At 45.3% G+C, this 22905-nt stretch overlaps 1 protein-coding gene and 1 long non-coding RNA gene across 4 annotated transcripts in view; one reads left to right on the top strand and one right to left on the bottom strand.

The window, feature by feature from the left end:
- LOC148339053 (uncharacterized) overlaps window positions 1–22905 on the top strand; it is a 35148-nt gene that overhangs the window by 2795 nt on the left and 9448 nt on the right. The window contains exons 1-2 of one of the 2 annotated variants that reach the window (XR_015842780.1): window positions 10113–10375; window positions 12614–12679. This is a non-coding gene — a long non-coding RNA (uncharacterized LOC148339053). Of the gene's footprint in view, window positions 1–10112; window positions 10376–12613; window positions 12680–22905 lie in introns of those variants that run through there. The other variant, XR_015842782.1, reaches the window with a different exon arrangement.
- Window positions 937–22078, bottom strand: nwd2 (NACHT and WD repeat domain containing 2). 2 transcript variants are annotated; one of them, XM_088292502.1, is made up of 8 exons: window positions 21928–22078; window positions 21125–21296; window positions 16691–16779; window positions 12117–12233; window positions 8408–8611; window positions 8090–8240; window positions 7018–7607; window positions 937–6938 (listed from the first exon to the last, which is right to left on the bottom strand). In XM_088292502.1, exons 1-8 carry the CDS (start codon window positions 21940–21942, stop codon window positions 3042–3044), a joined length of 5235 nt encoding a protein of 1744 aa, XP_088148628.1. In that variant the 5' UTR covers window positions 21943–22078; the 3' UTR covers window positions 937–3041. The 2 variants fall into 2 exon arrangements, with proteins under 2 accessions (XP_088148628.1, XP_088148629.1); XM_088292503.1 differs by having other exon boundaries at window positions 21654–22072.

Here is a 22905-nt window from a genome sequence, read left to right as displayed (position 1 = left end):
TTTTTACTTCCATTTTAAAATCAATGATTGGAAGTGAAGGGAAAGTTGTCATTGTTGCTCTTGTTCCCATTTGATGTTTTGTGTTGAGAAAATTATTAATTTTCTCACTGCAGTTTTGGTGCAAATATTTTTTCTAGTCAGCACTAAGGTAAGGTTGAAGAGTTTAGCCTTGACTGGTTTATCTCTGGCTGTCAGAGGGTCCAGGTGGGAGGGAAGGACTTCTCAGTGGCTTCCCCGTTGCTACGAATCCACGTTCCAGATGGAAAAACCAAGGAGGACAAAAGGGAGGGTCCGGGCTCACAGAGTAAATACGCCTGACAATGATACGGCTATTTTGGGTCTGAGCAAATAAGGAGAGCTTTTCTCATTGTACCCGCTGTTGGAACCAAAGCGTGACCTGTGGAGACCTGGCGCTTGGTAAACAAGTGTGGTAATTACAAGGCTGTTGTGATGCTGCCGGGCGAATGTGTGTGTGGAGCCCTCGTTGTGAGGACAGGCAGGCAGCCCCTACAGACGTGATCTCACCATCATGCGAATGAAGGGCGTGGCCAGGCCTGTGGACCTGATGTTGCCGTGGAGACAGGATCCACACACTCACACACACACATACACAGATTGGCTAAGAGTGACACCGCAGGGAAATTAAAACAGCAGCCCAAAGCCCCAGGCATTCATTGGCCAATCATTCTAGATTTGTTGTGTGTGTGTCGCTTCCTGCACAGGTGCAAACCACACGCATCGCTTAATTCCAATGACAATCTCAGCCCGCGTTGGAGACGTATTCACCATGCTTGTCCGGCATTTGTCATCAAGCGGAGACAAGCAATTACGGGCCTATCAGATGCTTTAACAGCTGTGTAATACGCAAGGACACGCGTGCATGTCACATGACACATGTCAGTGTCGCTAATGAAAGACTCAGACGTGGCGAGCGCGTGGAGGCAAAAAAGTGATCCATTTTTATTTCATTTAAAATGTTCCATACAAACAATGCATACACACTAGTTTCATATTGCTTCGGACGTACGTTTCTTTTCTGCTTGAGTTCCAGTGAACAACTCTGTAACAAAGTACAACATTTATGAAAATATAAATCTCTAAACAGGTCATCAACCCTGACGATACAAATAATACCATAGAAACATTCATCAACTATGAGTTGCAAACATAGAACTTATTAAAAGTCATTCAAGTTACTTTAACATACAGTTAATACCATTTACGGGCGTCCATGTGGCCACATTCAAATATACGCTTAAATTGGCATTCCAATATATTTGGGCAGGACTCTTTAAACCTTTTTTTTGTTTGTTTTTGTTTGAAACAAAGATAGCACAATTTCTTGATCATCAACAAAATCACAGTCCAACACTGAAACAATTTGGCAACAATATAGTTACATTACAAGCCTCATTAAACAAAATCAACCAAACTACCATTGGGACTTTGGCAATTTTATATGATAGTATTTTTTTTCTCTTGAGGTGAATTATTTTAAAGCTTGGTCCTGCTTGTTTAAACGGATCCAGGGGCCATCTTCTTAACGGTTGGAAATGAGTAAATGTACTTGAATAGCCCTTTGAGGAATCTGTCAAGGTGAGGGGAGAGTGTGTGTCTTTGCTTCATACTTGTCACATGTCAACATTACGCGACGTACAACTCGAGCCACTAATTATGTTGTCACCCGGTGTGCATCCTGTGAGCTCGCTTTGTTGTCAAGGAGCTCATAAAAAAAAAAAAAATGCGGTTGTGCAATTGTCGTATCAACATCGGCCTCATGGAAAGTACTCTGCAATTCAAATCTATTTCTTCTTGTACTACTACTAACAATTACAGAATATACCACGTGAGAAATAACCATCTTTCTTTTTTTTTTTTGAACACTTAACACATTCACTACCATTGACGGATAAAGACGTCAAAGATCCATTTTTCTTTTCGGCTGGTAGTGAAGGAGTTTAAATGCAACTGGACACCCTGCTTGTTTCTGGAGGCAAATTCCGTTTAAAAATTTAAGACAAATACCCCCCCCCACACCACCCCCCAAAAAATCTAATACAATGCTGCACATTGGAATAAATCTATTTATTTCTCACAAACCACCAGTAAAGTGCTCCCACTTTGTGTCTAAAGCGCTACCGTAAATACATATGCACAGGGCCAAATTGTTTCAGTGAAACAACAAACGACTAGTCACTGTCCTTTTTCTATTTCAACACTTGACTTCCACAAGACCCAAAAGCTAGTACACTGATTAAGGCGTGACTTTGTGTGGTGCTATATGCTACACTGACTGCTCTTTCGTGGTGCTCCGCTCGAAAACAAACACGCAGCTCATGCGATGAACGCGAACCGCAAATTCACGGTCGACGTTGCACAAAGTTTCCCCGACTGTTGTGACAAAGAAATGCGACGCGCGGCTCGCATTTTTTTGGTGTGTGTGTGTGTGTCGATGCTGTACTGTTTTTACAAATTCCCTGCATTTTCATAAATCTTGTAGTCTGCACTTAAAGACATTTAGAAATTCCAGGCACTCACTTTGATTGCATTAAGCACAACTTAACATTTTTAAGAGTTGCACAAATTGCAGCAGCCAAAAAAGAGACGCGTACGTGTTTTTTTTTTTTTTTTGTTTTTTTTGTATACGCCGTCTGATGTGAAAGAAATGAAATGTAGTGGAACCGCCGAACACGATGGCATAACGTAGACAATTTAAATGAACGTATCGGACAATAAAAGTGGCAAAGACGACTGGAATGGCTTGGACGCCGTTCCGTCACAAATACACGAAAATAATTTGTTCTTCAAATGCTAAAAGGACACATCATGGCAAACTCGCATCTCATCGAATTTGTTTCCGTCTTGAATTTATTGTGTGATTTATTCCGAGCGTCTGAATGTAAAATCAACGAAAACAGTACAACTAGATAGGATAGATAGTCAGACGCCTGACATTTGCAGCTGAATCACGTGGCTGTAAACAAGAGTCGACTACAACCCTCCAGAGATTCAAAACCTCGTCACACATCATTTTTTTTTTTTCACTGCAGCAGTTCAGTCTTTTTTGTAGGCGTCGTGGACTCACCTTCACCGGAGTCAGACACATTGATCGGGCTGTCCCGGGAGAAAACCTCCGTCGATTCCCTCCAAATGCAATCGGCAATGGTCTTAAAGGAATGACTGCCACATTTGGGTCGGACCTTCTGGGAAGCGTTGTTGACAATCTGTCGGCTGTTGGACGTGGCTATCTTGATCTTCAGGGCGGCGTCGACGCGGTCCACCACGGTGTAGGTGCCGATGCTGCCGTCCTCAAAGCCGATGATGATGTTCAGAGCTCTCTGGGAGAGCGCAAGGAAAGTGGGCGTCTTGTATAAGGAGCACGTGCCAATACTCTTCCCGTCGGCAAGTCGCATCACAATCAGATTGGAGACGACACCGGCGTCGTCGTCCTCGTCGCAGTTTCGGAAGCAGACGTAGACGAGATAGCGGCCGTCTCGTGATAATTTCTGACGCCAGATTATACCGGCGGCGTGGACGAGCCTCAGTTTCCCACTGTGCAGGTCCAGCACGTTAATATTCTCGTCACCTTTGGACACAATTCCTTGTTTGCCGTTGGGGGAGATCTGGAAGTCCTCTAGATTTTTAAGGAAGTTGGCGGGCAACTGGACACGCCTGCAGACGGCCTCGTCCGCCACGCTCCAGATGAAGACCGTCTCTGTGGACGTGATGAACACGACGCAGTCGGGGCAATCGGGGATAAGTTTGAAGTTGACAATGGTGATGCCGTCGTCGCAGACAAACTTCTTGGATACGCTGCCCGACCACAAGCTGACGGCGAGGAGTTTGTTTTTGGAGGTGCCCACCAGAAATGTGTTGGCCGTGGTGATCAGAGCGTTCTGGAGGGTGACCAAGATGTTGCACACTTTGTGCCCTGTGGCGAGTCTCCAGACTCTTGAGGCGTTTTGTTCACAGAGCGACACAACAAACTGGTCGTTGTGGGTGATTAGCAGCTGGGATATTCTTTGTCCGTTGATGCGAAAAATGTTCTCCCCAGTGCTGGTTTGCCAGATGTACTGACTGCACTTGTCGTCTGAAGTTACCATGAGATCCCCTGAGGAGGTTAGCACACAGTTCTCAACTACTCCCTCATGCTTGAAGACCGTTTCGATAAATCCAGTGCTGAAGTTCCACTTGTGGACCGCTTCGGAACCATCCATGGTAAACACATAATCCTCTCTGCCGGACAACTGCAATGTCTGTATCTTCTTACCCGTTTTGTCAATATTGGACATTGCTGTGATGATGTCAATGTCCCAGACTGACAGCACTCCGCTGCTGGCGACGGAAAGCAGCAGGTTATGGTGGACGGATTTGATGAGTTTGACAATGGCCCCCGATATTTCGATCAGGCTCGCCATGCATTGTCCGCTGTCCCGCCTCCACACAAAGATAGAAGACGTGTTCTCCATTGAGGCCACAATACTTTGTCCGTTCTTGGAAAGAACTGCAGCGACAAAGCGCTCACTACGTTTTGCTTTAAACTTCTCCACCATCTTCCACACCTTGGTATCGAGAACCTCAATGCTTCTGGCCTTGCAAAGCAGAATCGAGCGCTGGTCTTCCGAAAGCTCAATGCTCACCACTTCACTGTCGTCCCCTCTGCAGTCGTAATCCTCCATCAGACGGGGATTGGTGATCTCTTTGGTGTTCCATACTGACAGACTCCCCTCATTGTCAATCATCACCATTTGGTTGACCGTGTCTAGGACAAGAATGGACTTTACAAAACCCCCAGAAAACTCAGAGGTCACCGTGGCCAACTTGTCCCCGTTTCCCAGATGAAAGATGGACGCGGTGTTGAGGTACTGTCCACAGAAGGCATACATTCCATCTGGTGAGCACTGGACACAAGTCACCTCGTACCAGCAATGGAACTGATAGAGAGGCCAGCCATAAAGTAAGTCAATGACGTTGACATCTTTACTGGCCTCAAGCCAGGCTAAAGCATGATGAGTTGACAAGGTAAAGCCGTTGATAAAGGCCACCCCACCGGTGATGCCACCATGTTTGGACCCCTTGATTTCAACTTCTGATAGCAGGCAGGATTTATGATTATCATAAATAAGGAGTGTGTTCTTAGTGGTGGCCACTACTAAATATTTCTCATCAGTGGTTAACCTGATTCCCAGCACAACAGATCTCGCTGTGTCGATCTGCCGTAGCAGTTGTCTACTCTCGACGTCCCATGTGCTGACGGACCCATCTTCAAGGGCTACGAGGACGATGTTTGGGGCAAGAGTGGGCAAGATTTCCACAATATGCATGTAAGTTGAGCTCAAAGGGAGCCTCTCGGGACTGTAAGTGACATCCATTGAGGAGTGGAGAGGCACAATTGAGCAGTACTTGGGACCGTCCTTGTCACACTCCAGAAGGAGATGTCTAAGTTTTGGCAAGGAGGTGACGACTGGCAAAAGCCTTTGCTGAAGTTCTGCTGAAAGCGATGCTGGGTTTTTCAAAACCTTTACCTTGATCCCCCGGAGTGTTGTGGAAAGGAACTTCAGCTCCTTTTCTTGGGTGTAGCTGTAGGCCAAGTCGATATCATTTAAAGCCTTTTCAAACTGTCCGATCTTGATCATCGTGTAGAGCCAGCTGAAGTTCATGATGACGCCAAACATGAGGTCATCAGTACGACCGCTTCTCGTGAGGTGGAACACCAGCTCCGTCATCTTCCTGTGGTTAACAAAGAAAATATCCGGCTCCAGAAGGTTGCACTGGAAGACCCAAGGCTGCTCCGGAGTTTGCCTGTCGTACGAGTACTTGTCCGATGACGTTTTCTCATGCGATTGTTGATGGTGGGGATTTTTGTGGTGGGATATATTTTGGGACGTAAAATGATTGTTGTCATACGTGAAGATCTTCTTCCTGCCCCCTGACCACGCCCCCAGGAAGTACTCCGCGAGCAAGCTGTGCATTTGATGGACGTCTTCCTCGTTGCTCAGGTACAACTTCTGGGCAATGAGATGCAGATGCCTGTTGGCCCAGACCATCAGGGTGACGTTACGCACCTGCCGTTCCACGAGATAACCCTCCAGCTCCTCTTTGAGCCTCGCGACCAAGTCACACGAAATCCTTAAGGGATTTTTGAGGTTAGACACCACAATAACGTCGCCCAGGACGATGTTGTCCAGGGAAAGAATGTCCTCTAGCTCAATCTCAGTTAACCCTGCTTTGGCCATGGTGATGTACCCTAAGGCTCTGAAGACAAATCGTTGGCCCAACTTGTTCTCTACTGAATAGAATAACTGTTCAATGCTTTCATGTACTGTCGAGCACAAGGATTTCTCATCCACATCTTTGTGAGACCTCCAGTGCACCACCTCTCTGTAGATTAAGTTCACAAACATCGGCAACGTACACTTGGCTAAAGCCTCGTTGACGTAGATTTGTTGGCCCGACGTGACCTTTCTCTTTACGCCAAGTAATTGCTGCTTCAATGTCTGACTGCAGACCTTGCGGTCCCTCTGTATTAACTCCACATAATTGTCCTCATCGTGGATTACATGTCGGAGCTTCTGCAAGATTCCATGTTTATTGGGCAACGTTGACACGACAATGCGGACAGTCCGTGGGAGTTGTATCGGAAGCCACCACAGCTTGCGAGCTTCATCGCCATCGGACAGCTGCTCCAGGGCATCCAGGATGATGACCAAGGGCCTGTGAAAGGAGGATTCTCCCAGCAGGTTGATGAGGAGCTCCCTCATTTCCTGGATTTTGTTAGGCAAAAAGTGAATCAAGCAGCGGTAGTTGATTGCAATCTGTTCACAGATGCTCTGGAGAAGGGTGCGCAAGTCTGTGGAGGGTTGACTCGAACCGATGAAACGGACAATAACCACGGGATCTGCTTCAGGGCCCGTCTCTTTCTGCAGCCACGTGTAGGCCTGAAAGGCAGTGTCGAAATATAGTTCAGATTCCCTCGCAAATGTTCTTCTGTTGAAAAGATACTGAAAAATATCTCACCTGTTTGGCCACTTCAGCAAGTAGCAACGTCTTTCCCGTGCATGGTCCCCCGTGCACGACAAGTGGACTCATCCGACTCCCCTTGGATGGCAAAAGGTACTCCTGCACATAATCCAAGGACTCCGTCTTGTACTCGTGCAGCGCTGAGTAGGCTTTACACAGGGACAGGTGCTGCAAGATCTCGTCATACAGCGGGTCAGACTCTGTGTCAAAGTTCTGCTGGACTGTGGCCTGAATTATATCCACCATGTCCTCATAGAATTGTTTACAAAGTCCCTCCACATAGTGGCTCTCCACTTCCTGCGAGTAGCCTAGCTTCATGTCGCAGTGCGTGACCGAGGAGTAAACACGGAGGTTGGACGCCGCCACCACCGTTGGGATGAACTCGTCCCGCACCTTCAGCAAGCGCTCGTACGCCTCCTGGTTGCGCATGATGCGGTCGCCGCTCTCCACAATGTCCATGTAGCGGGTCATCTCTGGGAGTTTGGCGAAGCGGTCAAAGTTTGAAATCTTGCGAATGTAGCAAACGCATTTCCTGAGAAAGGCAGGAGTTTGTTTTCCGAGGGCGAAGTCTAATTCGTCTTCCAGGGCTGGAATGAGAAGGAAACAAAACATTACACGTGAACATACCGCATGTGGTAACTTAAACTCCAACTAAAATGGCTATTTGCCTAAAACCGCCACTTCGAAAGTCCTTAAAGACGTAGCTTAAATATTGCGCCCGACATCCTCAGAGATGAGGCTAACAGAGTTCTTTGAGGAGATAATCTGAATATCTCCAGTAACCATTTTTACATTGATCCCTTGAGCCTCATTTAAAGAGAGCCAAAGACGATAACAGCGAAAGAAGTGTAAAAGAAGCACCCCCACAAAGCGCCCGCTGACTGAAATTTGTGCCAGTGTCTCCTGTGTCGTTTTCTTCACAAAGTGGCGCCCTAATTAGAGACACAAGGAAGGAAAATTTGGGCCTTCCACGAGATGGCACATGAATCTCCGCAGAAAAAAAATGATTCATTAGAACGAAGCTGCCTTCTTAAACGGCCAAATGCAAAACAGAAGACCTGAAACTCACCAGAGCAAAGGAATTTCTTGGCCTGAGTGCTCAGCATTGTCCCCTTTTCTTGAAGCTGCAGAACGGCCGTACGGAAGATACGCTTGATCTCCTCCGACACTTTCCTCCAGGCCTTGTCATTCTTGGTTTTGGCTGCACTGCTGGACTCCATCTAAGTTGGGCGGCGGGCAGAGAAACGGGGGAAAGGACAGATTGACGTCAGCCTGGAGACTTATGTCACATGCACACTTCCTTAAAAATGAAATATTGATGCTAAACAAATGATTTGGAAGTGTGAAGCATTTATTTTTGCAAAGGTTCGTCCAAAGACTCACTCACTGAGTTCTGGTAGTTTTTAAGCATTTGGACTTTGGGTTTGAGGTAGTATGCGGGTGGCACAGAGTTTTCATCCCTGCAGTACCACTCGTCCAAGATGTGTGTGTCCAGCCCGGCCTCTACTGCAGCGTCCAAGATCATCTCAAACTCTGCCGATTCCACCTCCCCTGGCACTCGAATGCTGCCGTACTTTTCTCCCACCAGACCCTGAAGGATGACAAAAGGACATGAGGAGGTCACCAATGCGAACAATCAGGATTGGATCCATCTCAGGTGTAGAAAAAAATAGCACTCGGTTCAATAGAGCTGTTAAATATGTTAAATATGTCCATTTGCGAGGGAAAGTGTGTGGGCCCCTTCGTTATTAAAATCATCACCACCGCCGCCGCCGTCTCCGTCTTCATCATCATTACACAACATCTCCTCACAATCTCTTTGTGTCATCGTCAAATGCGTAGGCCTTCAGTGAAGTCCGACTTCGTCCGACTTGAATAAATCATCATTTATGACACCACAGCTGGAGAAATAATGAACAGAAAGACACTTAAGGACGGGTGAGCGAGTCAGACCTGAAAATGGTGTCGCAAGTGTATCGGCAATTAAATTCCCTCCTTCGTCCATTTGTGGTTTAAAAAAAGCAAGAATATATTTCAGATTTCCGAACGGTCGTCAGTTACGAATTTCCGGTGTGTTGATTCCTCATAGCCCTGCCCCCTCACAAGTGAGTATCCAATCACAAGCCGCATTCATCACCTTCAACGCAAGGCCAGCGAGAAGGCCTTACTGTCATCAACGCGTGATCTGATTAGCTAACACAACTGTCTATCAACTCTGAAAGCTCATTGACTTTGACAGAATAGAAAACCGCACGATTGTATCTGAAGGCCTCGGACGAATAGTGTGTTCTACTGGTATTATGAAATCTGCCCGGCAACACGACCCATCTGAATTCTGATTTAAAAACTCCAACCTAAAAATTCCACACAAGGTATTATGACATCAATGTGAAGAATATGATCATGATCTCTTGATTATGTTAGGCCAGCAGAGAAGGTTTTGCTGGCCTTGACCGCCCGCCACTGGTCAGATGTAATATTTCACCGCTAAACTTGCCGGTGCTTCACTGCCTACTTTTGAGTGACAGCTTATTTGGTATCCGCTTCACTGATCTGGGTGATTCCCTGATGCGCTTCATGCACCACATTCAAGGACGACCTGAGAGAGAAATGAAGCCTTCTACGGCACGACTGGCTGATCTTTACGTCCCGTGTAGCAGCACACTTCTAGCCTGGGGGCGAAGACACAAAACTCCAAGTCGAGGGACTGGAAAACTATGTTCGCATGCCGGTTGGCGAGGGTGCCTCCGAGCCTGGACGGGTCGGCCTTGCCCCGGTTGCCTAGGCGATAGCAGATGCGGCGAAGGAAAGTTCGATTTCCTCAGCCTCCTCTGTGATATTGACAAACGTCCATGTTGAATTCATTTCAAAGGAATAAATCAGTACGAGAGAATCCAGAGTTGAAAAGCTTCTAGTTAATGATTTGCTTCTTCGCTGGAATTTGGAATGCAGATTGTTTTCCACATTTGGGGTCAAACCTCCTGGACTGGGCGATCATGTTAGCCTTACGTCACACTAACATAATAGCGGGGAAGCAGAAACGGACACAAAAAAAAAAAAATCAAGGTTACTTTATCCCCAACTATCTTCTTTCACCAGCAAATGGGAGGAAAAAGCGGAAAGTGGAAGCACCGAAGCTGAGACGCGTCCTTGAGGCGGTTATCGCCTATTTTTTATTTATTTTTTTTTTACATGGGGGAATTTGAGACTGTTGGCGAGCTAAAGAAGGGAGGAGAAGATGAAGAAGAAGAAAAGACAGTTGTGGCTCATTGTCATGCTTACCATCACCATGCCAACCCTTGCAATCACCATGGAAACCTTTATTGACAGATTAGACCAAAGCCCCCTCGTCCAGGTGTGTCACGGGTAGACGTGTGTGTCTGTGTGTGTGCGTGTGTGTGTGAGGGAGGGTTTGATGCCGCTTATAACGCACATCTAAATGCTTGCCTCACACTTTGTAATTTCAATTGATGAGCCTTTTTGGGATTATGTGTGACGGTGGTATCGAACGCAAAAATCAAGAGATTGGGTCGGATGAGCAATGCAGAGGTCGATGCAAAGAAGTTGGTCTGTGTGGAAGAAAAACTGACGAGTAAATGTGGATACAAGAGGAAAAAGGAGATACAGCAGATAGAAAAAGTCTACACACCCTTGTTCATAGACCGGGTTTTTAATAAGTGTCATCGCAGAAATCTAGCCTTTGGACTGGCGTTTGTCAACCTTTTGTTATCTTCTTTGTGTTGTGTTATGTGCTTGAGTTTTTTTTTTTGCCTCAAATTTGGTGCGACAAAGCTCAGGGTCAGTCAAGGTTAAGGTGTCGAGATTGCGGGCTGACCAACGTGAAAGCAATCAGCGCGGAGATGGCGCCGCTTCCTTTTCAACTCGACATTTCGCCCGACGGCGCCTGGCTTGCATTACCTGCAATGTCATCACCCCCCGTTGCGCTCGTCGTGTTGAAGCGCGCCACGACAAAAGAGTTTTTGTCTGAGAGGGACCTTTTGAGAAGTCTGAGGCGAACAGCATGTTCGATACGACCAAGCGTTCCTTGGGAAATCCTTGATTGTTGACTTTACTGGAACCATTTACAAATCGTATACGTTAGCGCAAGTATTAGGCATCTCTTCAATAAAAGACGATTGAATGTACATGTCAAAAATTGCAGTGCGATACGATTCAAGAACGATACGTTTTTCAAGTGGAACCATTACCAGAGGTGGGCATTCTGTCTGAATCATAGATGCTCATTTTGCTGACCATTGAGGAGTGACGGGATACCTTTTAAAAAATTACAGTAGTGGACTTTTGTCAAGTAATTGTCACTAACCGTGTCCGTTAGTTACGTTATGGCCGTTTTGCTGACGTATTATTATTATTTTTTTCACGGTAGAAGGACTGACGGACTCACTGATGGGCTGACAATTCGGTTTGGCTTGATAAAAGTGACGAATGACAATCCGGCAATATGTTATAAATTGCCCATCTCTGATTCAATGGGCATTACGGTTTGGTTTGATGCAGTATGCTTGCCTCCTTGGTGTTAATTGTTTTTTTTAAAGGCTAAAGTTAACTGTGTTCAAAGGAATAAAAAAAAAAAAATCATTGACGACATCAACCCGTTTTATAACTTATATGTCCGTACGTATATACGTATACATATATATGGATATATATATGTATATATATATATATATATATATATATGTTGGTGTAAAAAACGATTTTTGATTCAAGTAGTTTTTGGTACACCCCTAATTCATATGTTAAACATTAGAAACGTTACGTGACATTGCGTAACGGAAGATCATGATGCATTTGAACTCTACGAATGGCGCAGGTGTAGACAAAACTCAGGCACGGGAAAGAGGGGATTATGTTCTCGAGTGCCAGGATACTTTCCTCCACGTAATGCATTACCTCTCCATCTCACCTCCAGAAAAAGATCTGTTCTATTTGAATAATTCAGCATCCATTACTCTACCTGTCATCTCTGCCCTTCTCCCCCGCGCCCCCCTTTTGGCCCTTCCCCGAACCTAAATTTGCAGCTGCCTTCACATGACTCATTTGTACGAGTGTCATTTTTAGCTGGCGCTACTCACAACGAAGCACGGTCCCGCTGATGTCTTCAGACATTCCTCCAGGAGCTTCATCCTGAGCCGCTGCAGCTCTGGACTGTCCCACTCCTCCGGGTCCACGCCCCAATAGAGGTCCACCACCTGAAACACCGGGAAAAAAAAAAAAATTGGTTGATGATTGATAGATTGCCAAGCAGGGTCGACGCTGACGCTGCCGCAGCCCCGGGCAGATTATAGATCGATTTGCAGGAAGCTCGCAGCTTGGCACATCAGTCACGGCGTATCAGTGTCACTTATCTGCTCTCGCGACGGGCCCCGTGCTGGCGAGCCGCGGCCGAGGGAGGAAATGGAGCGAGTTTATGACGGGTGTCCGCTGGGTTCTCGCAGGTGACTGTGAGGCCGCGTTGTAATCAGGAGCCAAATTAATAGTCGTATCTATTCAGCGAGCGTGCATGTGTGCAAGCGAGGGGAAGGGAAGAGGCTGATTGAATTTGTGCCGTGATCGTTGCTCTTCATTGCAGGGCGGAGGAACGGAAAGATGGATGAAGGCGAAAATGGCCCGTTCAGAAGTGAGGCGGGAATCCGAGGTAAGCAAAGACCAATAAATGAGGCTAAGAGGAAATGTATTTCTTCATTTTTTAAATGAAGAGAGGGGCTCCTGTGAGACAGGATTGGCAGCCTCCATCTCTCTTTTTATCCGTCATGCCAATTTGCCAATCCTCCCCGTTTGATAGCGCTCTCCCACTCCTGCCCTCAACTATGGTTGCTTACGTAAGAGCTGAAGCAGCTTCTGCTAAGCGGTTTTCCAACGCCCTTGGAAGGAGTTTGCCTGCGGCAGGTCAAATGCAGGAAAAGTCCCCCCCCCTACCCTCCATTCAACCCCCCCTCCCCCGTTTATTGAATGTTAGACTATTAAACATCGGGATAATACCCATGAAGCCCAAGAAGAAAGGGCATGACGGGCAGGAGGCGGAAATTGCCTTAGCGAGAAAAAGTTGCCAAAAAAAATGTTGCCAACTTCAAGATCTCAAAAGGTTCTCGTTCGTTCGGGGAATACTACGCAGCCCTTTTTATCACTCAAGGAGAAGTGTGCTTTTGGATATCCGCCTTCATTCGGGTCATTTCATTGTCAGGGCATTAAATCGATCGCGACCGGACTGCTCTGTTCGTCTTCGCGGACGTTTCACCTCTCATCCGATCGTTAGGGGATTTTTATCAGAGTTAATTTTCCCTTCATTTTTATTTTTAATTTTTTTAAATGTAGTTCATTTTAATTAGGTTTCAGAGCCATTAAATGTAATGGTTTAGGTTAGTTTTTTTTTCTTTCTCGATTTTAGTATTAGATTTAGTTTTTAAAAAAAAATATTTCTTTCTAGTGTGCAAGATTAATTAATTAATATCCCACCCCCTAAAAATAAAAATAAAATGGCTGCCACTAGGACCACAACTCCCAGACGACAACTCGACTTTCCTTCTTCCAACTAACGGCCTATGCTATAATCCTGACATAAATACATTTTTAACGCCAAATGCTAATTTTATGAAATGAAAAGGACGAAAACGAAGGACCATAAATCACTATACTGTAATTAGAGTTCATTTTCATAAAAATGCCGTTTCAGTAAGTTTTCATTTAAAAAAAATGCATTTTCCTAAATCTTATTACATTTTTTTGTTTGTTTTAGTTATTTGATTAGTTTTCATCTACTAAAATATCCTTGGGCTTGCAGAGAAGCCTCTTGTCTGGTAACGAGTCAGCACGTGAGTAGGCGGCCGGGTCTTGTTAATTTTGGCGCACTCAGGTGGTGGCCACATCGCCCCCCCTCCCTCCCCCACTCCCTATGTTTGCACGCCACTGCTTCCTCTACATGGCAGCCAGGTGCTGACCCCGGTCGGTCGCAGCCGGATCGCCTCTCCCACCTTTTGGCCCTTCATCCTCTGCCTCATCCTACTCCTTTCCTCAGAAAGCAACGAGATTCTGGGAGGAAAGTGAGTCAAGTGGCGAGGGAGCGGGGAGACTCGGATTTCATCAGCCGAGCATATGTGTGTCAGTGTGTGCCGCCGGAAAGAGACGGACGTGATTGTGGATCGTGTGCGTGCACGCCTTGTTGTGATGCCGCATGAATATTAAATCAAAGCAAAAGATGACGCGCGATTGGACTCCCGCTGTTGCCGTGATTCATAATCCTGCTCTCGTAAACCGGTTTCCAGCGAGGTGCCAACTTGTCACGCGGCGTATCGTACGGCTGCGTGTGGGGCGGGGGGTTGTGAGTACTTGCAGCTCTTCTGCATAAATCATTTCATGCTCACGCATCATGGCAGCGAGCTGAATCACCAGACGGGCACGTGGCCGCGAAGCCAAAAGTGTCTTTGCATATTTTGCTTGCTCGGCGTCATCGCACCATCCTACGTCACGCACGCCAGGAATTCTGTCTCCCGTTCATCCTCCCGTCGCCACGACTCGCGAATGTGTCGTGCCGAGTGACGCGTGTGAAATTTCCGGACTGTTTCCTGTTAAACATGTTTTCTTGGGCGCAAGTGTTAAATCCCATCGACACATGCCGCGGAAAACAGACGCTTGAATTGTTGGAGAGTGTTGTTTTATGACAAATATGAAACTGGGATGCCGATTAATCGTGCGCCAAACTCGAGCCTCTTCATAGGCCTCCGATTGGCTGCGTCTGTAAAAAGTAATTAGAACCCAACAAAAGGAGAAAACGGCATGTTTAATGCTACGTGCTAAACGAAGTCCGTTAACAAGAAGTGTTGCGCGCGCACATCTCACTGATGGCGGCTTCAAATCGTCTGTGTGAAAATCGATCGCAATCGATGTCTTCAGCTCCGATGTGCCGACGCTGCACGTTGAGCTTTGTGAGCAAAAATCGCATTTCGCAGTTAAAAGAAGGACTTGAATTGGCTGTTATATTTAACACTGTCAAAGTGAAGTCCTTTTTAATTCAAGTTGACAGCCGACCACCGTTGTAATACTTTTGTACTTTTCAGGATTTTTTATTGACTTTATTGACTTTAGTTTTTTTTTTTTAGAGCAGTTTTGTTAGTTTTGATCAGTTTTCATTTTTAATCCCAAAAACCTTTGTTTGCTTTGTTTTATTAGTTTTTTTTTTTTTTTTTTGCAGTGTTTGTTGAGTGTTAAGTGTAAAAAAAGTAAGCTTCAATTCTCCAACGACTCTTTAACCTTCCTGTTATGGACGTTCAGCAAGAGCCCCAAAGCCTCATGTGTGATATTAAATAATACAAATTTAAATAAAATACATTCACACTAGAATTATTATTATTATCCATCCATCCTCCAATCCATCCATTTAATTAGTCACTTTTTGTTAAGGAAAATGTTTCTTGCAATATTAGTTGTAGTTATTTTCTCAGTTTTTGTTAATTATGATAAACCCACTCTATATCTGCTAAAATAATGACGGAACGCAGACGCAAACGACATTTTTGGTTCGCTGCAGGTCGGTCATTTAAATGTGGCGTTAATTGCAGCGCTATTCTCACTTTAGATGTCAAAAGAATTTTGTGGCTCATGCTGTTTTTTTTTTTTGTTTTTTTTCTGCGGGGGTGGGTTGAAATGGCTTTTCGGAGTTGTCAAGGTTGCCGAGCCCTGAGTAGAAATTTGTTTCCATCTTTTTCTGTTCTCGAGTATTTCACCCCAAACACAATTTTCTGAGCAATAAGCAGAAAAAAACGAGCTTTTTGTGAAAAGAGACGTGTCCAGCCAAACAGTGACTTTGACGCTTTTGTGACACAACAACAACAAACAAAAAAAAAAAACAAGAAAGAACTTTCAATGGCACAATAATAATTTATTTGCCGATATAAAAGTGACTGACTGCATAGCTCGAGTTGCCCGTCAGCGGCTTTTTTACTCGCCGTTTGCTATAAACTGCGTCATGTTTTGTCACCGTCGCGACGCACACTTCCGACTTGCTCCCGTGACACATGAGATCACACATATTACTATTGAGTGGCATTTGACGAATATAATCGTCCATGGCAGGGAATGCGTTAATACAAGTGAAGAATTTTGATACGCTCTGAGATGACCTCCAAAGTGTTATATTTAACACAAGAGCCAAACACTCAAATTGCAATCCTGCATAAAATAAGAATGAATGCGAGCTCCTGGCTTTTTTTTTTTTTTTTTTTTTTCAAGAACTATCTGAAGCCCAAATCTCCCGCTTGGCTCGAGGGCTCTCCTGGATTTGTCGAACAAACTCTGATAGCAATCTCTCTCCGTGCATGCCGATGTCGATTTGCAATGCAAATGCGCCGGACGGCCGCGGCGAGAGAGAAGAGAGCGAAAGGCAGAGCGACGGTGGCTGTCGGGCGATGACAACAGGGAAAAGCCCTCACGTCATTGCGCCTTATCCGCGGCCAGATTCGTGCCAGCCTTCGTCGCCAGGCGCCTTATCTCTGCTGGCCTTCTGTCCGCTTTAAACGTCAGGGGGACGAACGCGTGTGGCGCCGGGGGGTCCTTTAAGGTCCCGAGCGCTTCACATGCAAAAAAAGTGACAGGCTCCTGGAAGTGAAAGGCAGCCTCGGAAGCGCGATGGCAAATGTCAGCAAATGCGGCTAACCTGGAATTCAATGCCGTAGTTCTCCCTGCAGAAGTCCCGTAGTTTGGGGTAGACGTGCTCTTTCAGTGCGTTCCTTTCTGCCTCTGTGTCTGGAAGCAAAAGAGAGAAGAGAATGCTTTACTGTTTGCGAGATGGATGGTTCTATTTTAGTGAACGGTGCAAATATGGTGCATTTGAGGTATGATAGAATGATTGTTGATAATTTGGTGACATGTGTGTGGTAAAAGGCTTGGCAACTTTGGTTTGATCTTAAAAAGATTTCCAGCAGATGGCAGCATTGGGTCAGATCAGCACATATCAAAACAATGCTTGGCAATTGTGAACATGGGCGGACGTCTGTAAATGTGAGCGTTATGAGGAGCTTGTGATTGAAGTTTTTGATGTTAATTGGACTACAAAGAGTGTCACAAAAGATGATTTAAATTTACATGATGTCATGTAATCTCACATACACTCGCACGTATGGCACAATGTGCGCACGCACACTACTAAATACGACTACTACTAAAAGTTTATGAAATGTAAAATTGTCACAATGATGATTATTTGTGAATGCCATTTTGCCATCAGAAGCTCAATTTCATTGTCACTGACGGTATTTTATGAAAGAAAACGACTGTTCGGATGTTTGCTATTTTATGCCATATTCTTTTATTAAGCGCTTTGTTACAGCTGCTGCTGTTGTGAAATGCGCTATACAAATAGAGATACATTGCATTGTTTGGGGCGTTGCAAATACAAAAATTGTTAGCATCAAAGTCATTGTTGTGCATAAAATATATCTTGAGAAAAGGTTTTTCTGTGTTTGTCAGAAGAAAATTAGGCAATTTGGGTAAAACCATCCCATGTTCTAATCTGGATTACTAAAATTGAACAAGATAGAAACAAACATTTTGGGGTGATTAAAGAAGGGAGTCTAATGTTTCATTTGGTGGTTTCTATCTTGACGTAATCCTAAAAGACAATCTTCTGTGATCCTTGACATATCAGTTGCTCAAAATGGCTGCCATTAAAAACAGTTGAAAACGGGCAGTTTGCGCCATTGTGGGCGTGAACACAGGTGACGTCATTCGTCGCCAGTCAATACGGTTCTGGACACCGCGATCCGCCGGTGACCGGGGAGCATTGGCACTGCTCTTGGCTCTTGGCCGGTGTGGCAACAGACAACAAAAGTGGGCTCCCCTGTAGCTCACCGCTGGTGACTTCAATCTGTCCGCAGACATGTTTGACATTGTGTCCTGCATTTTTTTTCCCCATGAAAAAAAAACGCCCAGCTGGGCGAGCTGCCGCCAGGCGATGATCATATCAGAACGCTGAATTGAAATGTCCAACAGTGAGAGCCCACGCCTTGTTGTTGTGTCCCACTTTTTTTTCCCCCCCCTCTCTGTTTTTCCGCTTCTCCAAACGCTTGCTATAATCTATTTGGACAAGCCCAGTCTCTTTCCCTGGAGGGCGCGGATGGACAGTTCAAACAAAACATGGCCGACAGGGAGACCTGCACGGAACGCCCCTCGCCCCGCAAGCGCGCACGTACGCACGCACGCACGCAGCGTGAGCGTGAGCGGGACCAAGCCGGCAAATTTAGTCTGACGTATCTTTCACTCGTCTATCTTTAGCAAAGCTCGGGGCTGCGTCCAGACATGCATCTGCCCACAGCTGGCCAGCAAAATGTCACATTGAAGCGCGGCGATAATGTGCTGTAAGTGGCTGCGGCGGGCGGCGCATCTCGTTCCATCACGGCAACACGGCGAGGAATCATAAACATCTTCATCATTTTGGGTTTGAAAGCTTTCAGATTAAACTGTCGAGGGTGAGTTATAGTCACCTGATGTATGTTGCGTTTGAAATTCAAAGCACGACGACGACGACGACGCGTGACAAAAGCGCGATTTGCAAAGTGACCGTTCAGTCAGCTTGACAAGTCGGCTCGCGGCAGCTTGAGAACCGCTTAAATTGGTCAGGTCGCCAACTCAGGTTCATAATTCACTGGTCAACAAATTCAACGATTTTATATCTGAATTCCACTATATTAAAAACATTTAAAAAAATGATCAAAATTGGAAATTTCAATTTGGAATGTATTGAGGTCACATTTGGTATGCCTCAAGGATCATGATTTTGATTCGATATTGTAGTTTTTTTGTGTTAAGTTTATTTCAATTGTTGTGATGATGTCAGCGACTTAATCCAGTCGCATTTGGACGCAATTTATTAGAGGTTGGAAATAGCATCCAAAAAAATATTTTGTCGCTCATTATTCTCAATTATGTTTCCAACTTTAACATTGATTTTGAAATTAGAGAAAGTTTCTCTTAGGGAGAGAGAGAACGTGACGACCGTTTAGCCAAACGTAATCTTCAGTTCCTATCTCATCGTCCTGCACTGTTTGAGTTGATCAATCAAACAAGAATATCGTAATATATTTAGTAATATTTATGAGTGATGGTTCACCAACAGGTGGATTTTTTTTTTCCCTCTGAAATGTCATCACCCCAGATCACAACGCATGGTAAAATCCGTATTGCGCAAGCTTTTCGACGTCAAATAAAAAAAAAAAAGATCAAAAATAAATTTCGGCCCATATAAAGCAATCTCTGATGGAAATGTCTTGGAAATGTTGACCCGTGGTATTCTACATGTGCTAGCATTCCGCTTGTCAGCGTCACCATCCTTCGGCGTGGAGGCTCTGCAGTGATGCAAACACAAAGCCAGTGAGCAAATCAATAGCAGATGACCCGGAGGATGCTGAAGGCGGCGTGAGGCGGCACCAGCCATCCATGAAGGCCAGATGTTCCGGCGTCTCGGAAGACCTGCAGGTTTTCTGAACGCCCAAGCGGGTCTGCTTTGCTTTCCTGTTGAGTTGAGGCGATTGAAGCACTGCTTGCTAGGGCCCGATGATCGCCGATATTTGGCAAAAAAAAAAAACGATTTATCGAATGATTAATTTTAGTTGTGTACAACTGCTGTCACTGGTAAAAAAAACATCGGTTTGGAAGATAATTTGGTCAATGCTTGAAGGGCCATAATCGGCCGATTTAATCGGCCGGCCGATTAATCGGTCGAATCCCACTGCTTGCCTTCTGTGTAGTAAAGGGGAAGAGGAAATCCCCCCCCCGGTCGCGCTGCCTACAATTTCATTTGTATGTGATCGGTGGCGCCAATGTGAGCCTGGCTAACATCTGCGCTAGCAGCTGTTGAGTGCTAAACTCATCATGTCCAAATGGAAGGCCCGTTTCTTTATATTAACTCGAGGTTCATTGGAAGTCTTTAGGCACTCCAAGCCGTCACTTGTATTTTCTTCCTTTCATTGTGTTAATCTCGGGTTCTCTATGTGATTGTTAGGTTTATAATTTCGTCCAATCAGATTTTAGCCTTGATGTGTTGTCAATCTTACAGTGCAGCTTTGAAATCTGAGTGACCGGACGAGTTGCTTCTTCTTCTTTGAAAATGTTATTAAGATGAGTCTTTCCACGGATCTGATCGGATCGGCATATAATTAACATTTTATGCAAAATCTGTGATCGGATGTAATGTGACGAATAAAAAAAACGACGTTATTGATCAGAGACGCAAAGACATTACAGCAAACATAATCTTGTTCACTCGAGGGACGTTCTGTCCTGGCATTGGTAATAATCCAACGTTTCTCAACATAGACAATTACTCCCCCCCCCCATTCAAGTAAGTTGTATTTTTCTGTGTATTGAATTTTCTTCAGCATTTTTTCTTAATTTGTTAGTTTTTGGTTTTCTCCGATGTATTTCAATGGGAGCCAATTCTATGCATATTTTAGCCTTTTGTAGGCCGCACCCCATAGCTTAGGTCACGATACATTAAATAAGTTATTTAAATAGATTGGCTAGATTGTTCCATCTTCTGATCGGTTCGGTGACCGTTTATTTTTTTTATTTTTGTGAACTAGGTGATCAGCTCCAAATTCCCGATTATGCAAAGCCTAAAGATGTGTATTATTTCGAATCACAGCTACACTTATAACATGCAAACTAATTTATTGGTAGCTTGAACTAAGCAGTGTGTGTAGTTTGTAGCCCAAAGTTGTATCCAAATCTTGACCCAACGTGCTGCGTCAAATCCTCAACCCAATGAGTATAACCCAACACCGGGCGCCGTTTGCTATTTAATTAATTAATTAATTAATTTGGGTTACTTTTAACCTCGCATTTCTAAGAGTGGTAGAGTATATGATTTTGATGACACCCATGGTATAAAAAAAAAAAAAGTTAGTCTGGTAAAGTGCCGCTGAACCAACCGTGACCCAATGCACTGGCTGCCACTGCGATGATGTGGAATATACTGTTGCTGTGCACAAATCCGCGTGTGCGGCCACAGGTGGTTAAACTGCTCCAAGCTTAATCCGAGGTCACTCGTGAAACCAATGTTACAAGGGCTGAGGGTTGCCCAATGTTGACGTACCGTCGGGGTTAGCGCAGATGAAGACGCGGACGCTGCGGCCGCTGGGGACGTGGTGAGGCGGCAAGGCCAGGACGTTGCCGCTGATGGCCGCCCTGCGCAGCGCCGACTCCCGCGGGCAAGGCTGCCGGCTGCCCACTCCCGACGGCCACATGGGGGTCGACTTCCAGCGTGGCTGTGCACAAACACACGCGCCTTTTAGTGCGCGAAAGGCGTGCGTGCAGGTTCATCCAATCAACTAACTTGAAGGAAGAAAAAAAAAAAAGGCGATTCCATTTGGCGTGGAGATATCATGGCAGTGCGAGAATCACATGCAAACAGCAACGAGATGTTGTAATGTGGCATGGGTGTGATGATAATACAATAGGATGTAGCGTACTACCGTCACGGTGCATGCGTAACGTGAGTGCACGTCCATGGACGCATGCATGGATGTTCACGCTGAAGAGACAAAAAAAAAAAAAAAACACGCAAAGACACGACACACAACTGGAACGGACGAGCAAGGCAAGCATCGGCCGTTTTCGCACACCCCAGAGAGGATGCTTGCAAAGCCGAATAACCACCAAGGGTGCTTATTCCGCCGGGAAGAGGTGCAGGCAAGTCGCCGGTTTTCCAAGAGTTGCTCAATCCGGTTTGTTTCGAAAAAAATCAACAAAAAGAGGCAATAATAGGACGAAAAGTTGTCAGATGAACTCTACACGAAATCCCCCCGAAAAGGGACAACTAAAAGCAGCGAGGCGCCGCATCCACGGAGGACAAGTGATGCTGGAGTCAGACTCAACAACCACGATCTTGGTGCTCACATTCATCCGCTTCATTTCGCCGCTTCCGGTTAGATCCGAGCGTCGAGGGCGACAAGAGGACGACAAAAACGCCCATCAGGGTGCCCGTGGGACGGGAGGAGTGTCGCCGCTCGCTGGGCTGCACCCAGTCGCATCCTGCTGCCTCTGCGAGCCGACCGAGCTCTGGCAGGCGCTGAGAGAGACGTCAGATCGACCAAAGTAAAAGCGGAAGTGCTGTGGCTTTTCAAAATAAAGTCTCAATCGCTTTGCAGGCAGTACTCATTAGGAGCTGCAGCTTCGGGGGAGGAAACTAATGGTGTTTTGTAGCATGTTGAATTGTTGTGCACGCAAAACGTAATATTCCACGCGGGAAAAGTTTTCATGTTAGCGGTTGCGAGTATGGCGGTTCTATTTTACTTTGAAAGTAAACGATAGGTTGTGATCAAACTTAGATTTGACTGTCAAACTTGAAATCGGAACGTTCAACTTGATAACCCGACTGTTTAAAATCAGCGGTTGGTACTTTGGTACGTTGCAATTCTACAAGTAATAATAATTTTAAAAAAAATCTCTACAACAGCAAACGTTATCATCGAGAGCAGTTCACATCTATCTCATTCCATTAAGGAGAAATGCAAGGTATTAATCCTTGAACTGAAGCATGACTTTATTTGTGAAAGAGAAAGTTATCTTTAAATTTTCCTGGCTGCCTCGCAACCACCAGTAGGAGTTTTTATTTATTTATTTATTTTTTAATCGATGTTCTTTTGCTCTGCAGCCGCTGGTCATTGACTTGGAAGTTGCGTGAAAGAAAATACATTACTGCGTTCTTGTGAGGGTAAAAAAAAAAAACTAAAGCATATGTTATGTCAACCACATTGTCTATCTGTCCCAGCCTTCGGAAATAAACTAGTCATTGAATAGTCGTTCAGTTCTAGATCATGATGTGCATCCGCCCATTTTCCGAACCGCTTATATCCTCAAATGGATGAGGACAAT

Source organism: Idiotropiscis lumnitzeri, chromosome 4 (genome assembly GCF_059441095.1).
Source record: "Idiotropiscis lumnitzeri isolate Australia: NSW breed Sydney's pygmy pipehorse chromosome 4, RoL_Ilum_1.0, whole genome shotgun sequence".
In the NCBI taxonomy this organism is placed as follows: Eukaryota; Metazoa; Chordata; class Actinopteri; order Syngnathiformes; family Syngnathidae; genus Idiotropiscis; species Idiotropiscis lumnitzeri.
Note: the sequence above shows the minus strand (reverse complement) of the source record. Positions and strands in the feature narration are given on the sequence as shown.